We start from the raw sequence: 18,424 nt of genomic DNA, 5'->3' as shown, positions 1-18,424 counted from the left end.
AGTGCACTCTTTTTTCTTCTTCTTCTACGCATGAGCTATTCTGTACTTAGTTTATTTCAAGTGTTTTTCCTTTATTTTCTTCCATGTTTCTCTCATCATTTCTCGAGGTTTCTCCCTTCTTTCTTCTGTCCAAGTGACTCCCGTCATCATCTGTTTTCCATGGAAACCTTTGGAATCTTGCAATTTCTTTCTGAGTAGCACTCTTGCCTCAGTATCTTGCGGAGTGATTAGGATTTCTTCTCTGTCCCTTCCAATTACTTTGCACCATGTCTCATCCATTTTTAGGTTATCGAAATGAATGAATAGGCTCTTTGTCGGTCTGTTGGTATTCATTCTTTGTATGAGGCTACAGAAAGTTTTCTTCTTTTCCCTATCAAGTCTGTAATTTTTTCAGTGCATGTGTAACATTCACTATTATTTGGTCCTGTGTATCGTGTTTGCTCTTTAATTTGTCCCGCAATTTTCCTTAGTATTTTTCTTTCTGTGTTTACCAATGCTTGTATCATCGCCTTTTCGTTTAGAGTTAAAAATTCTCCTGCATAAAGTGCTCCTGGTCGAATAACTGTGAAGTAGTGTCTACAGCATTGAGGTATATTTATTTCTTATTATATATATCATTAGTGAGGTACTACAACATTTACATCTTCTTAATTATTGCTTTAAGGGCGTCTTTCTCCCAAACGCCTCTCACAATATTTTTTACTGATTTATTTATTCATACAGGGACCATTTGACAATAATATAGGTTTTGTTATCATAATGAAAATAAATATCTCAAATATATATAAATATAGGATATATGTTGTTAGGAGGATAAGATAGGTGGTCGCCTGTGCACCCACTGAAGGAACCATCCTGACATTTCGAATATATGAATTATACAGCCAAGTGGTTGCATAAGTTTAATGTAAAAACCTTGACCAGGTTTCAATACCACTAAGGGTATCTTTTTCAGAAGGAAGTCACGTAAATTACATAACATAATGTCTTCTCTTTTAACAAGCTCTATCTGTGTAACAATTTTTACTGTTTCCCTGGAGAGCTTTACATCATATTTTCTGTTGTTTCACTTGAGCTCTTTTGCTTATCATGTATGTTCACAATGTAATTTATGTGACTTCCTCCTGAAGAAGTTACCCTTAGTGGTATCGAAACCTGGTCAAAGTTTCTTACATTAAACTTATGCAACCAGTTGGCTGTATACTTTGGACATTGAGAATTTATTTACGGTTGCTGCTGCCAGCCATGTTTAAAATTGTGGGATCTCGCAGGATATGAATTAGGAAAAACGTTCAGAAATGTTCATAAAATTTGTTTATTGAACAACCAGTTTCCGGCTGCAGACTATCAGCAGGTACATCAAAACATTTACAACCTGATAATAATCTGTGGCCAAAACTGGTTGTTCAATAAAGAAATTTTATCAGCAGCTCTTGCTGGTAAATCAACATGGCCTCTAAACCTTCTTAAAGTACACTACTGGCCATTAAAATTGATACACCAAGAAGAAATGCACATGATAAACGGGTATTCATTTGACAAATATATTATACTACAACTGGAATGTGATAACATTTTCACGCAATTTGGGTGCATAATATCCTGATAAATCAGTACCCAGAACAACCACCTCTGGCCGTAATAACGGCCTTGATACGCCTGGGCATTGAGTCAAACAGAGCTTGGATGGCGTGTACAGGTACAGCTGCCCATGCAGCTTTAACACGATACCACAGTTCATCAAGAGTAGTGACTGGCGTATTGTGACAAGCCAGTTGCTCGGCCACCATTGACCAGACGTTTTCAAATGATAAGAGATCATGAGAATGTGCTGGCCAGGGCAGCAGTCGAACATTTTCTGTATCCAGAAAGGCCCGTACAGGACCTGCAACATGCAACACGATCCGTTACAGCCATGCGGATAAGATGCCTGTCATCTCGACTGCTAGTGATACGAGGCCGTTGGGATCCAGCACGGCGTTCCGTATTATTCTCCTGAACCCACCGATTCGATATTCTGCAAACAGTCATTAGATCTCGACCAACACGAGTAGCAATGTCGCGATACGATAAACCGCTATCGCGATAGGCTACAATCCGACCTTTATCAAAGTCGGAAACGTGATGGTACGCATTTCTCCTCTTTACACGAGGCATCACAACAACGTTTCACCAGGCAACACCGGTCAACTGCTGTTTGTGTACGAGAAATCGGTTGGAAACTTTCCTCATGTCAGCACGTTGTAGGTATCGCGACCGGCGCCAACCTTGTGTGAATGCTCTGAAAAGCTAATCATTTGCATATCACAGCATCTTCTTCCTGTCGGTTAAATTTCGCTTCTATAGCACGTCAATTTCGTGGTGCAGCAATTTTAATGGCCAGTAGTGTATATTAGTTTAGGAAAACCACAGGAAATCTAAATTAGGATCGGCCGACAGAGCAGACTCCATCCTGCCGAATATGATGTCATTGTCTTAACGACTGCACTGCCTCATTCGGCTTGTCCCTATTGTACAATACGTTTCTGATCATGCACAGTTTGCACAAGATAACTTATATAATAAGAAAGCAGTTTATCGCTGTTTCATTACAGTGGTCCATGAACGTGCTGCTATTTCCCTCGTCATCCTTTCAGTCTGTCCGCAAAACTGACTCCAGGACCACACACATGATACCATGCTCCAGGCACACCTCCATGTCCTACCGCAGTACGTCTGGAAAAATGAGTCCGCTTCTTCCCGCAACACGAGTGAGATGTTTACCTCAGGAGAATGGAGAATAACAATTAATATTGTTACAGTGCACTATAAATTTTGATACAAGATTTTCTCCATTACAATGTGATTATCTATTTTAGTGTGACAGAGTGTGTAGTTGTCCCGTTTCGTTTATAAACCCTACTCTGAGTAATGTTTAACTGTGTAGTAGCTATTATTACTGCCTTTTTAAATAAATATATACAGGGTGACTTTTTTCACCATGTACAAACTCTAGGACTGAACGATGATAGGACACGGAACAAAAAAGGTCTAATGAACTTATGTCCACTTATTCAATCATACATTGTTACAGAGACTGTTAGTTAGTTAGTTATTTAGTTGGTTGCGTGTTCCTTTGGTCAGTAGCACGCTACAGTAGCAGTTATGATGTGGAACGTGTCAAGTGCACAAGAAATGCACATATGAAACAAGATTTTTTAATATTACAGCACAGTGTTCAAGATTAATATTTCTATTATTTACCCCATTCCCTTAAATGGCACAACATGCAAATACTGATTTACAGATCTATTTATTCCTGTTCAAGAATTCATCTATGGTAGAGAAGGAGTTGTCAAGGAGATATGATTTCAATTTATTTTTGAAACTGTTACTGATGTCTGTCAGACATTTTATTTCATCTGGTAATATATCGAGAAGTTTTACAGCAGCATATTTTACCCCTTTCTTTGCCAAAGATAGGTTAAGTAGAGGATAGTGTAAGGCTTTCTTTCTTCTGGTATTATCATTATGAGTGTCACTGTTGTTTGTAAACTGGTCCATGTGGTTGAGAACAAATGTCATTAGTGAGTAAATGTACTGTGAGGCTGTTGTAAGAATACCCAATCTTTTAGAAAGATCCCTACAAGATGTGCGACTGTGAACCCCACACATTATTCTAACCACTTTCTTTTGAGCAGGAGATACTTTTTGTCTAAGTGTTGAGTTACCCCAAAATATTATTCCGTATGACATCAGAGAATGCAAGTATGCAAAGTATGTTAGCTTACTAATTTCTATATCCTCAAAATTGGCAATTATTTTGATTGAAAAAGTTGCTCAACCTAGTCGCTTTAGAAGATCCAAAATATCAGTTTTCCAATTAAGATTCTCATCTATATGTACACCCAAAAACTTAGTATGCTCCACCCTGTCTACTGACTTCTGTTGACGCATCATATTTATTGAAGGAACTGTACTTTTTGCAGCAGAAAATTTAATGTACTGTGTTTTTTCAGAGTTTAGAGCAAGCCCATCTGCAGAAAACCAATTAATGACTCTTCCAAAGACCTTATTTGTATCATTTTCAATTGGAGTTTCTTTTACTTGACGATGGATTAACACGCGCTGTACCATGCAGCCACATTTAGAGTATGTATAGTTTCCTCCGGGAGGGTGGTACTGTTTTCATACATCACGGCCTAGCGCCCTCCCCTGCCATAGTCATTGGTAATGTTGTGTCTGATTCACCTCTCTTGCTGACTCACTTCATAATGGACTTGATACAGCGTTGTACACAATGGTTCCGTATGCGAATCGAGAGCTTGCCGACCTGTTGTTTACTTACGAAAAGGCAAATGGCAGTGGGTGATGAGGAGCAAGGTTGTATCAAGAGACCCATCCCAGTCGACAACAACCACAGGATTCAATGTTTGCTACAGTGTTTCGCCGTTTTTCTGAGGCAGGGTCGTCTCAGAAAGAAGGAAATCATTAAGAACGTACCCAAAATGTTCGGACACCATATTTGGAGGAAAATGTGATTAACACTGTGGAAGGCGACCGCCGTGTCTGTACCAGGCAGTTGGCCCGCCAGTACAGGGTAAGCCAGACGTTTTCGTCGAACATTCTCCATGACAATTGGTACTACGCTTATCACTTACAGCGTACGCAGAGCTAACTAGCGACATATTTTCCACATCGTGAGCAGTTGTGTCACTGGTTTCTTCACCAGGCAACCATGAATCCGTGATTTCCTATTCACATATGAGTCCACCTTTACGCAAGTGTTATCTTCAACTTTCATAACGGTCATCTGTGGGATAGTATGCAGAACAGCGAATCATCAGCATTGGTCAGCCGGAAAGTGTAGGCTGGGTTAAATGCGACCGTATTTTGGCACCTATCTTCCTTCCACGTCGCCTAACAGGTCGGAACTGGCTCTGGCTCTGAGCACTATGGGACTTAACATCTGTGGTCATCAGTCCCCTAGAACTTAGAACTACTTAAACCTAACTAACCTAAGAACATCACACACATCCGTGCCCGAGGCAGGATTCGAACCTGCGACCGTAGCGGTCACGCGGTTCCAGACTGAAGCGCCTAGAACCGCACGGCCACACCGGCCGGCTAGGTCGGAACTATCGGCGTTTCTGCGCGTGACTTTGCCTCCCCAGTTGGAAAAAGTGCCATTGATTATTAAAGTGTTATGTAGCTGCTACATTATGGTGCTCCGGCCCACTTCGCCTTTAATGTCTGGACGCATTTCAATCACGTCTTCGCAGGTCGGTGGATCAGAAGCTGGGGTCCAGTGGCATGGCCTGCTTATTCACTGGATTTCAGCCCGTGCGATTTCTCGTTATGCGGCATCTATCTCAAAAATATCGTGTGTGGAGAGCCCATTTCAGGTGCGGAGACACTGGAGCAGCATATTCGTGCTTCCTTTCACACTGTTCGGATGCAGCTTGGCCGATGTAAACGTGTGAGACAGAACATGCTACGACGCGTACACGCATGCGTTGAGGCACATGGAAACCATTTTCAGCACTTACTGCAACTGTGGCTTCATGGTACAGCGCATATTAGATAGCAGTTTCTGTAACAATGTTTGATTGAAAAACTGTCTCTAGCATGGAAACCGAGCATTTCCGACATACTCATTATACCTTTTTCGTTCCGTATCCTCTTATCGACCAGTCCCTAGAGTTTGTACGCGGTGGAAAAAATTACGCTGTATAGTAATGTTTTCCATCTATTCGCGCAATTCATTATACAGTTGTGATCCCTGATAGCAAATGTCCCATTCCGCTCCTCAACAAAAAATCCCTCGAGGTACCACGAATCAAACCTGTGTCCTTGTGATGCCAGTCGGTTACAGAGATGGACTTCATGTTTGTTTACGATGTCAGATTTTTTAATGGCATGTGTTCGACATTGCTGCACGGAAATTGTAGCCACTCTGGCTTCCTATTCACGAAACATTCTCTAATTTCTTGATTGCGTATACGATTTCGACACTAATGCAGAGGTGTTTATCCTTCCTACAGCGTGGACAAACCAACTCGACGCTGTTCTTCCGCATGGCGGCGGCCCAGCTCACCTTCAACACGCCACTGCAGCTGCGGATGGTCAACCGGTCGGAGGAGATCGACCTCGGTAACTGGTCGGCAGAAAAGGGGCTGCAACTCAACACGCAGCTCAAGCCTGCCAAACGCTTCTTCCGCGTCGGCACCGCAGAGGTGAGTCTCGCTACCGAGGCGTCGAAGTGCACAATGGAAAAGAGCAAACGACCCTGTGATTCATATCGAAAACATTCGTTCCAGAGACCCTCTGGAATAAGTACGGCCGATTCACGTCACGTCACGTCAATGTCAGAGTGTATTCACATACGACATCGCGTTAAATCACTTAAGTTTCACGTCGCGTCAATTCGCTTGAGCCCAGTACGGAACTGTGAAAGCCAGGTTATGAAATACCATCAGTCACACAAAAAGTCGGAGTATAGTATCGAAATTGAGGAAGTAACAACGATGAAGTTGATTAATGGCGAAAGCAAACTTCATAACGTATTGTTACAACCTCCAAGCTGAGGGACTGTGATATGTCAGAACGACCGAGAGGTGTGGTCTGGGAGAGAGGAATGACTTGCGCCGAAGCGTGCGGAGAAGCACAGCCGGCCTTTCCTGAACTCGGCGATGGCGCCGCGCAGCATGCTTGGGTCAGTGGCACCTGAATCTGGAATCTACAGCGCCGGCGTACGGTTGCCCAGCCTTGAGGATGTAGCGATCCTACTCGCGCCACGGCTTTTTTTTGTTTTTGTTATGTTTTTAGGGCGCAAAACTGCTACGGTCATTAGCGCCCGTTCTGTGGCTTAGGGAAGGGTAAAAAAGCCAAATTGGAAATCAGCAGCATTGGGAGCGAAACTCAAAAAGCGGGGAAACTAAAAAACAGAAGGAAAGCTTAGAAAACCACTATAGAAGGGGGAGGGGGTATTTTCCCCAAAAAGAGCTTCAAATGACCGACGTCATCCCACTGACACTGATAAACACGAGGACGGGATCGTCTGAGCGCGTGTCATCTGCCAAAATGGTAGATAAATCAGGAGACAGCTGTAAACGGGCGCGTAGCGGAGTAAAATTGGGGCACTGAAATGAAAGGTGTCTCACCGTCCACAGTTGAGAGCAGTGAGGACAGAGCGGGGGAGGATCGCCACTTAAAAGATGTCGATGGCTCCGTATCCGGAGTCCAGTTAAAATTACCTCCTCCCGACGACGAGTTCTGGAAGATGAGGTCCAAGCACAGGGGAGAGCTTTCACGTCCCGCAATTTATTGTTGGGAAGTGTAGACCAATGTGCGTGCCATAAAAGAGCAACACGACGACAGAAAACGCTCTGTAGATCGGCAAAGGGAACCATGTGAACAGCAGGCTGAGAGAGAGAGACTGCAGCCTTGGTCGCTATATCGGCCGCCTCGTTTCCACGGATACCAACGTGTCCTGGGACCCAGAGGAATGCCACAGAGTGGCCGCCGAATGCGTGTGTTAACTGTGCCTGTGGCCCGGAACACGGCTGACTGCTCCCCCAAGCGCAACTCGTGGACACCATGTAGAGCGCCGATGGGAAACAACCGACCGCCGTCCTTATAGTGAGCCTCAGCAGCTCCGGCCGCCCACCTAGGGCAGCTCGTTCAGCGCCTGCAGACATCTCTGCACACGGGAGGACGCGAGTTCGCGTCCCGGCCCCGGCCCTTTGGGCGCCAACTTGCAGTCCGCCTAACGATGCCATCCAGAGAGCGGAGGCTAACAGCCCTCTCGCTCCTCGCGCCTTTGTAGCTCCAAGGTGTGACGCGCCGCACCACACAGCAATGATGCGTCCGTGCAGCGAAGATTGCAGATAGCTCCAGCGGCCGGTTGGCCGCCGATATCCATCGCCAAAAGGCCGCCTTTGTTGGCTTGCAACTTAAACAATCGTCATTCTCTCCGGTTCTAGACGTGGGCAAAATGGCAAATAGACTATTTGGTTTGAGCCTCCTGGCTCGCATATTTATCCGTCTTTTCAAAGGGTTCAATTGGCTCCAAGCACTATGGGACTTAACATCTGAGGTCATCAGTCCCCTAGACTTAGAACTACTTAAACCTAACTAACCTAAGGACAGCACACACATCCATGCCTGAGGCAGAATTCGAACCTGTGACCGTAGCAGCAGCGCGGTTCCGGACTGAAGAGCCTAAAACCGCTCGGCCACAACGGTCGGCTTCGTCTTTTCCCTACGCCTCTGACGTAGTTCCTCTGGGGGATAAGCGAAGTGCTCTTCGATAATTACAACACCAGTTTTACTCAGTCCACTTCGGCCCCTACACGCAAGTCACTAGGCGTTGTTGTAGCTGCAATGCATGGGTTCTTTACAGCACGGCTGTATCCTGTACTGTCCTGTGAAAGGGTCCTGTAGCCACCTTTCATTGCCAACTCTCGTAGTGGTCAAGTCGGCAAAGAGGTTTCCGCTACCTGTAAGAAATCCACCTGCGTTAGGTTGGTGGCGGAAATGGCATCCTGGGGTTTTCCGGTCCACGCGGAGCGTGGAAGAGGCTGGAGAAGCGGGAGTCAGTCTGCCGCCGGTACGGGAAGGGTACACAGCTGTGCTCCAGTCGAAGAAGGGTGAGTTGGACTGACCGCGTGGCGCGTTGTCGCATAGAGAGGGGAGCTTTTAGCTTTTGGTCTCGAATCTCGTCTTATAAAGATTTATTTGCTGGGTTGCAGCAGGGAATGCAAGGCTTTTGTAAACTTTCAGTTTGATTTCCAATGCAGTCTTGACTTTGATCCGTGAGAGGAACGCAGCACAAAGGAGTTGCATATGTTGAATTGCCCTCGGTTCAGTGTGAATGTTTATGTGCCTACAATTGTGTGTGTATGCTTCTAATCTTTTCCGGATCTTGGTAATTTTTGTGTATTTGTGAATTTTCTTTGTCTCATGTGATTAAAATTTGGCCACAGTCCATAGAAATTGTCTCCGCGGACCGAGTGGGCCCGCGAGTCTGTTATGAAACGTGTCGTATTTCACAAGCAATTGTACATAGTTAGCATGCAACAGCAGGCTATAGGTGCACTACATCAATGTTTTAAGGAATAAATAATTTTGCCTTCAATCTTATCTTGTGTACCGATGTTACGTCGCCGTTACCTTCGCCATTTACCTTGTAGTTTTCCTTGTTGGCCCACCTATAGCGTTTCCATGTGCACAGGTGTAGTGATTAGTGTCCCTTTTTTTTATCTGAAACAAACGCTCTGGAAGAGATCGTGTTTTCACGAATCTTGCTGCAGGCTGCACTTACGCATGGTGTTCACGTCCTATTTACTTTACTCAATATTTGATTCACGGGAAGAATGCCTGGATCATATTAATAACTACATCCCATTCTTTATCAATGACATTACAATGAATGTTCTTTTGTGAGTTTCTCTTATTAATAAATTAAGTAATTTTCCGACTCAGTGCTACCTCTTCTTGTCGTGTGGCCAGAGTCGGTGGCGACCCTATCTTTTATATTGATTTCAGTGTCAAATAGCATTTTCTTATCCAAAGTGCGCGTGGCTCTTTTAGCTATCAGGATACACTCAAAGGGCGCTTCATGCTTCTTGCACATAGCGTCCTTTTATTCACGCCGCTTACACATGGCTTACCCTGCTCACGGATTTCGGTAAACCAGAGATCTTCTGATGCGCAGTGAGGATTAGTTATTTTCGGTTGGAAGTGCTAATTGGTATATTGTCTTTCTGTGATACTGAATTTACGTGAATTTGTGATATAGGTGTGCATTTTCTTACATGTTTTATCTTGTATATGTATTACTGTATAAATATTGTGATTTAGTATTCAATTGTGTTACAAGTTTGGGTTGATTCTTGTCCTGTGGCGTGTACCGGTGTCATATAGTAAATCTTGGGTCCTTTTTGGGGACTGTGAGTCCATTAGGAGACTGGCATTATTCTTGTTGTATTTTGGAGCACGGAGTAACTATCCATATAATGGAGACGCGTAGCCGTTCAGGGAGCCGCGATCGGAAAAACCTGCCAGAAAATAACCCTGAACAAGGACGAGGTCAAAACGTCGAGTCCGACCAGGAACGAAACGCGGAAAACGCAAGTACAAGTGTTGTCCATCCTGAGCCCGCTGTAGTGATTTCGAATCATTCGATAGATGCAAATTCATTACAGGCTATGCTACGACAATTACTAGACAGTAATAGGAGACATATCGAGGAAATGAATAAAAAACAAGCAGAAGAAAATAGGAGACATATCGAGGAAGTGAATAAAAAACAAGCAGAAGAAAATAGGAGATATAGTGAGGAAGTGAATAAAAAACAAGCAGAAGAAAATAGGAGATATAGCGAGGAAGTGAATAAAAAACAAGCAGAAGAAAATAGGAGGCATATCGAGGAAGCAAATAAAAGATTGACTAGTGAAATAGTACAGGGTGTTGGGAAGAAACTGGCGATCATTGACCAACGCATCTCCGCCTTAGAAGAGGGGCAGCAAGTCATTAGCAAGCAGGTGATGGAGCAAGAAGAAAGGTTCGCTGGGAATATACGTATACTAGCAGAACAATGCCAGAGTGAACGAGCGGCTCTTGAGTCCCGAGTAGGACACAATTCCGCCAGGGATCTCCGCGCGTTAGCAGAACAATGCCAGAGTGACCACGCGGCTCTTGTGTGCCGAATAGAGGACACTGCGGCTAAGTGCCCGGTCCATATTAGCGCGCAGGTAGAAACCCTCAGCCAGGCGATAATAGCTCTCGAGCGAGAGCAAGGGCTTAAGCAAACACAAGACACGGCCCACCGAGAGATGCGAGAAGAAATAGCCAGGATCTCAGACGCAGTGGCGCGTAAGTCTGACAATAACAGGGAAACGATTACCTCGTCATCAGCGGATGCAGACGAAATACGGTCGATAACGAAATGTTCGCGTGGACAGTGTGAAATAAAAATACAACAAAGAGGGGTTACCGAGGGAATATGTGAGCGCATGGCCCGTTTAGAACTTCACCTAAAAGGGTTAAAGGCCCATGAAGTTGAAAGAAATGAACGAAAGGGCCATTATTCCGACGATGATTCCGGGAACGATGGCGAATTTGATCATAGTTATGATCACGGATCTCGTACCAGGTGGGAACGGCGCGGATCCCCTCAGGAACGTTCGCCAAGGGAAACTCACGAAGTTGACTTTAAACACTTTCTGACCGTGAGGAAGTTTGAAGTCTTCCGTAACTCGGCTACGGGGATTCACCCGCGGGCCTGGTTACAGCAGTTCGAGTTCTCCCTCCCTCCTACGTGGCCCAATGCGCACAAGATAGAGTATATGTGCGGCTACCTCGAAGGTGAGCCAGCGGCGCGGATGAGGTCAATTGCACGCAATTGCTACACTGTCGGGGAGTTTCGTCTACACTTCCTGTCGATCTATTGGTCAGTGGCAGCCCAGAGTCGTGTAAAACACGGACTCATTAAGCTACCAGAGTTAAACAGGTCGAAATTCTCCAGCCCTGTGCAGATGTTCGAGCACATGCTGCAGGCGAATGAACATCTTGACGATCCTTATGGACCTGCGGAAATTATTCGTATTTGCCTGGGAAAGTTTCCAATGCAGTTGCGGCACGTTATCCTTGCAGGACGATGTAAGGATGACGTAGAGAGTTTTCGCAATCTTCTTTTAGAGCTTCAGTGTGATGCGAATGGCACCACGCAGAATTACGGTCAGAGCGCCTACGAGCAGCGGCCGCGCGAGCGAAGCCGCAGCCGTAGAGACAGGTGGCACTCCAGACGTAACGGGTCGCCTCAGAGTTACAGGGCGCGCGAGCGTTGGCAGCGTCGCGATTCCTCACGGAACGCGGGCAGAACGAACGATGCCAATCGTCATCATTCGCCGAGAGTAAATCAAAGACACCCCCGGGAGTTTAGAAGATATGGTAATGAGCAGAGATATTGGAGTAATTATAGCGGACCTAGGAACGGTAGTCGCAACCGACCACAAAATAATTATCGAACAAGCGACAACAGGGGTGCTCTAAACAGTACGGGTGGTCCGCCAGTGGGTGTTGAAATTCGTTCCGCAAACCCGCTGCACAATCAGCCAAATACCTCTAATCAAAGGAATCAATGACTATTGGCTGACTCGGTTGGCGTCAACTTAATGAGGACCGGTGCTATTGATGATACTGATGTGAATTTGATAAAGGAAGACGTTATTATGGAAGATTTGTTGAGGGAGGGCCACAGTATTGTTGTGCCTGCGGTAAACCCAGTCGTGTCTGTTTAGTACATTTACAGTGTATATTTTCCAATGTTTTGATTCACTCTGGTGTGTTTAAAATTAAAGTGTATATTTTCTGTGAATTGTAAAGGGTCCCCCAATATATGCGTAGTTATTTCTTCTTGTCAGCAGAAAGGAGTAATGTTGTGCAGTTTCAAAACATCTGAATGTAAATGATTATGAGGCTCAGATCAAGTGTTTCCTATTACAGTAAGATGGCTTTTGTTTTTTGATGACTAAAAAGGTATCGGACGTATTGACGTGGCGAGGAATTGGACGTAAGGTAATTCTTGATGATAAATTACAGTTTTAGTGTTCTTATTCCCCTTAGGTGAGCATGATTCAGTGAGATTTTTCAAATGTACTGCGATGTTAAAGAAGCAACTTGGTGACTTGTAGGTGAAGGAGTTGTGTATGAAGGGAGATTAACAGTGTTTGATTTTCAGAGTTGCCATCTTATAAGATATTTGGAAAGTGTAACTTGCCGTCACATACTACTAGGTACGGTTGAGGACACCAGGGTGTGAAACCCCAGAAGATGTATATGGAAACAGCTTATAAACTCAAGCAGCTTGATATTTAATAGAGAATCAATGCGACTACCTCCAAGCTAAAATAACATGACGGTAGGTGAGGACCCCTGGGGACATGTGGTGAGTAAGTGTGTAATCATTATGAGTATCTTATGATAGCAGTAAGTTGGGTACTCATGGCCCTGGACAATGGATTTCTTTTGACAGTATTTTTTTATGTACTTATAGGACGAAGTGTTTATGTGTTTGCTAATAGGATAGGATGATTTTTATTGCCATTTTTATGCCCACTGACCTTTTGCATTAGGCTGATGAATAGATGTTGAAACATTTACCATTTCAGATGTGACTTGAATGTACCTTCTGTGTCTCATTAATCATAACTTTTATTATGCAATGTCCATAGAAAAGAAGTCTCGGAAATTTTTCACAGATCAGCAAACATGTTCTACAAACCTTGGAGGAGCAGTCAATGAACAACGATATGGGTATTGGTGTTGAAAGGAATATTTTGTTTATATGTGGGAATTGTAGTCGGGCTATATGGTGATGGTGACTAGTACGAGCTGTGTAGATTGTGCGTGAGAGCGTAGTTAGGAGTAGGTAGAGTTTTGTGTCTGTAGCTAGCAGCGGCGCCAAATCCTATCCAAATCCTGACCAAACCTTGTACAAGATCTACCCTGAATGATTGACAGCAGATGTAATGCTGGAACTGTATTTTATAAAAAGGATTTTTTGTTTGTTTGAATATTGGTTATTTAATTTTCTTCGTTGTTCTTCTTATTAGTAATGTTAAGAAGGCCCTTTTTGTCAAGTTAATTTTGGGCACTATTCCATGTATTGATCAGGAGTGATAAACTCCGAAGATTTTGTGGTAATCTATACACATGATATTTTGTAACGATCCCTGTGAGCGCAGTTCTTAAGTGGGTGCAAGGCCGCCTAGGGAGCCTCCGCCTCAGAAAGCACAGGGCTTGGTCCACCGGCAGGCGTTGCCGAACCCTGGTATCAACGGCGAAGCAGTGATGCGGCGAGCGGTCACAGCTGTTTCCCCGTCAGAGGGGAGGGGATGTTGGTCTTCCCCCAGGCGCAGGCTCACACCGGAGCCCGCAGGCGTGTCAACACGGCAGCGCCAGCTGATGGCCGGCGTTCCACCCCATGCGCTAGTCATCTGACAAGCGAAAGGGAAAGTATGACGCACACCAGGCGAGGCCGCCGATTCCTGAGCGCCGCTAGTCCAGACGGCTGCTGCGGTGAGGTAACGCCCACTGCCCGGAGGGATACGGGTCCCACCACTGACGCATCAGCTGAGACGGTGCAAAGAGGTGATAAGCGGGTCTCAAGCCCGACACCCGCACGAGTTTACGTCGACCTCGATGCGACGCAGAAGAGCGCGTGTCTCCCCATTGACACGACAGGAGACGGGGGCGTGTGTCAGTAAAACACATTCCTCCACAACACACGGACGACAACCGCCAAGCCGCCTTCTCGATGATGAGGCAGGGCCCACAAGTGGCGATGTCCTGCAAATCTGCAACGCCGAACCATCCCACAGTATGGACGCAGAGGGTGGAAACGGGCACGAGGCAACGTCGCGGGGTGCTGTCTAGGATGATCAACCTGGGTTACAACGGATGTTACAATCAACGCCGCTGCGAACTCCCCAGTTCAGTGTTGTGGTCCCCTAGTAGCTTATCCTCCAAGTCGCCTTTAGAAGAGACGCCCACCCCAGCACCTAAAGAGAATACCCAGTGAAACAACCATGTGACGAAAATGAAAAATGACAGCGTGTCAACGAGTTGATTTCTGGATGTGTTTTTGTACTCATGTCTTATTTTCCATAGGTGATTATTTACCAGCTGTCATACCATTGGGTTCATTAATGATTTTGTATCACTGTATTTGTTGTGAATATTGTATTTTGCACTTTCACTTGCATGTTTTTATATATGTCAGCACCAGATGATACTGCTTTGGTTCGTGATAATGATTTTGCATCATTGTATTTGTTTATATATTTATATATATTATGTACCTGTTCACCTATGTCTCTATGTTAACTTTTGATAGTTGGTTAAGGCAATTTTAAAATAATATCTCATGGTTGTGGTCGTAGTAGGTCAGATGACATTATGTTAGCGTAGGATATCACGCTTAATTTAATTTGTTCTGTTTGCTTTGCGGACCGCATGAGGTCACAATTATTGACTAAGGTCAGATAAAGCTCACTTGGATATAAGAGATTAATCAACTCTTTTATGCTGCTGTTTACTGTTGCAATTGTTACTCGTTAGGGTATGTTTGTTTCGAAGACTGTTGGCGAATCTCCTAGCATGGCGAGAAAATTCGCGGACAGTCTTCTCCGGGACGTTTGGGGTGATGAAAGGGTCCTGTAGCCACCTTTCATTGCCAACTCTCGTAGTGGTCAAGTCGGCAAAGAGGTTTCCGCTACCTGTAAGAAATCCACCTGCGTTAGGTTGGTGGCGGAAATGGCATCCTGGGGTTTTCCGGTCCACGCGGAGCGTGGAAGAGGCTGGAGAAGCGGGAGTCAGTCTGCCGCCGGTACGGGAAGGGTACACAGCTGTGCTCCAGTCGAAGAAGGGTGAGTTGGACTGACCGCGTGGCGCGTTGTCGCATAGAGAGGGGAGCTTTTAGCTTTTGGTCTCGAATCTCGTCTTATAAAGATTTATTTGCTGGGTTGCAGCAGGGAATGCAAGGCTTTTGTAAACTTTCAGTTTGATTTCCAATGCAGTCTTGACTTTGATCCGTGAGAGGAACGCAGCACAAAGGAGTTGCATATGTTGAATTGCCCTCGGTTCAGTGTGAATGTTTATGTGCCTACAATTGTGTGTGTATGCTTCTAATCTTTTCCGGATCTTGGTAATTTTTGTGTATTTGTGAATTTTCTTTGTCTCATGTGATTAAAATTTGGCCACAGTCCATAGAAATTGTCTCCGCGGACCGAGTGGGCCCGCGAGTCTGTTATGAAACGTGTCGTATTTCACAAGCAATTGTACATAGTTAGCATGCAACAGCAGGCTATAGGTGCACTACATCAATGTTTTAAGGAATAAATAATTTTGCCTTCAATCTTATCTTGTGTACCGATGTTACGTCGCCGTTACCTTCGCCATTTACCTTGTAGTTTTCCTTGTTGGCCCACCTATAGCGTTTCCATGTGCACAGGTGTAGTGATTAGTGTCCCTTTTTTTTATCTGAAACAAACGCTCTGGAAGAGATCGTGTTTTCACGAATCTTGCTGCAGGCTGCACTTACGCATGGTGTTCACGTCCTATTTACTTTACTCAATATTTGATTCACGGGAAGAATGCCTGGATCATATTAATAACTACATCCCATTCTTTATCAATGACGTTACAATGAATGTTCTTTTGTGAGTTTCTCTTATTAATAAATTAAGTAATTTTCCGACTCAGTGCTACCTCTTCTTGTCGTGTGGCCAGAGTCGGTGGCGACCCTATCTTTTATATTGATTTCAGTGTCAAATAGCATTTTCTTATCCAAAGTGCGCGTGGCTCTTTTAGCTATCAGGATACACTCAAAGGGCGCTTCATGCTTCTTGCACATAGCGTCCTTTTATTCACGCCACTTACACCTGATTACTTCACATCTGTACACGGTGCCCGCCGGGCCGTGCCCTCAAGTCTGCGAGCGGTGTCGTAAACCTGACTTGCCGAATCGTTTGCGGAATATCAACATCGTCCGCGCCTGCCATCTGATGTGCTGGTTCAAATGGTTCAAATGGCTCTAAGCACTATGGGACTTAACATCTGAGGTCATCAGTCCCATAGACTTACAACTACTTAAACCTAACTAACCTAAGGACATCACACACATCCTTGCCCGAGGCAGGATTCGAACCTGCGACCGTAGCAGCAGCGTGGTTCCAGACTGAAGCGCCTAGAACCGCTCGGTCACAACGGTCGGCCATCCGATGTGCCAATGGACCTTTAATTACTACCTTCCATTCATAGCGAGATTTAAAGGAATTCCACAAATCCACGCCTTTACGTATTCGTGGCGCAGCTGTATGTTCTTGATCAATTTTGTGTGATAAAATGCTGAGAAGTTAAACGACATTTCAAAACACCGACAACTATTTGCTAGCGAAAATATATACATAGCAACACGTCAAACAGTATTTATAATAGAATACACGGAGCCTGGTTGCCTTACCCATTACGCTTGTTTTTCCTATGCAGCAAATAACGTCGTAAACAACTGTATTTTTCTCTTTCAATAGAGCTGACTTTTTCACTTAACAAAAGGTTATTCAGTGAAAATTGATTCATCAATTTATGTTCTTATTTACACACAGAGTAGGTGTCAGTTCCATTTTGTTATTGTAAAACCTAAATCATTTTTCACTTCCATATATCTAGCCTCGCTTATTCGCAGAACAGTCAATGCAAAAAAATTTTGAAGTCGTAATAGAACTTCTGCGTTTTGTCACTGAAATAAAACGAAATAATTAAATAAAGATTAAGAAGATACAAAACCACAAAATATACTACTACTATAACAACAGTGAGCACGGGAAAAATAGGTTAACTTCGGAAGCTAGCAGACGACGACACACTGCCCCCCTACTCAACATCACCGTCAAAACTTTCTTCCCGAGAAGCCTTGACGACGTGACGTGACGTCGGCCTGTGTGAATGCCGCTACTTGAAATACATTATGGAATGTTTTGACGCGACGTGATGGCAAGTGTGAACTGGTCTGTAAGGGTTTTACCTCTAGTAAACAGTAATAACAAATTAATGTACAATTTCATAAGGCTCTATTTTCCATAAGAGGAACGATCGCGGCATTTGCCTAAAGCGATTTAGAAAAAACACGGAAAACCTAAATAAGGATGGAATTTTCTCCATAATCGGGTCTGAACCGTCGTCCTCCCGAATGCGAGTCCAGTGTGCTAACCACTGCGCCACCTCGCTTGGTGATCTTCACATTTTATTACATACGTCATCTTGCTAATAACATGTACTAAGACGTGAACTCTACTTCTCTGTAACAATAGATTGTTTCGGCATAATTATTGAGAAGGCCTTCTGAGATGACAGAATGGTTTCCACATATTGTTGTCGATTAGTTCACGATAAAAAAATTTGTGATCTTCAGTCTAAAAGCTGGTTTGATACAGCTGCCCACTCTAGACCATCCTGTCCAGTTTCTTCTACTCTGCACAGGTAATGCAACAAACATTCCATCTGAACCTGCTTGATGTTGTCAAACCTTTCTTTCCTTCTCCATTTTTTTCTCCTACATTGCCATCCGCTACCAAAGTAACGATTCTTTGTTGCCTCGGCATGTGTCCTATCAAACGACCCTCTCATTTAGTCAAGCTGTACTACAATTTTTTTCTCCCTATTTCGATTCACTGCCTCTTCATCAATTACTCGGTCTGTCCTAAAAACCCCATCCGGCCACCGAGATTTGCGTTTCTCGCAAATTCTCTAAATCGATTACAGCAGATGATACAATGGATCTTTTACAAAGGACACAGCCGATTTTCTTGCACATCCTATGGTATTCGACTTTGTGCTGCATACCTAATGGCGTCTTCGATGCATAAATAATATACTTAAA

At 44.4% G+C, this 18,424-nt stretch overlaps 1 protein-coding gene across 1 annotated transcript in view; it reads left to right on the top strand.

Annotated features, from left to right (window-relative positions):
• The window catches only part of LOC126234649 (ionotropic receptor 25a-like), a 313,787-nt gene that overhangs the window by 177,477 nt on the left and 117,886 nt on the right, over nucleotides 1–18,424 (top strand). Inside the window, exon 8 of the mRNA XM_049943384.1 lies at nucleotides 6,024–6,215. Within this exon, the coding sequence (XP_049799341.1) occupies nucleotides 6,024–6,215 (192 nt within the window). The remainder of the gene's footprint in view (nucleotides 1–6,023; nucleotides 6,216–18,424) is intronic.

The sequence above is a fragment of the Schistocerca nitens genome, chromosome 1 (genome assembly GCF_023898315.1).
Source record: "Schistocerca nitens isolate TAMUIC-IGC-003100 chromosome 1, iqSchNite1.1, whole genome shotgun sequence".
Classification (NCBI taxonomy): domain Eukaryota; kingdom Metazoa; phylum Arthropoda; class Insecta; order Orthoptera; family Acrididae; genus Schistocerca; species Schistocerca nitens.
Note: the sequence above shows the minus strand (reverse complement) of the source record. Positions and strands in the feature narration are given on the sequence as shown.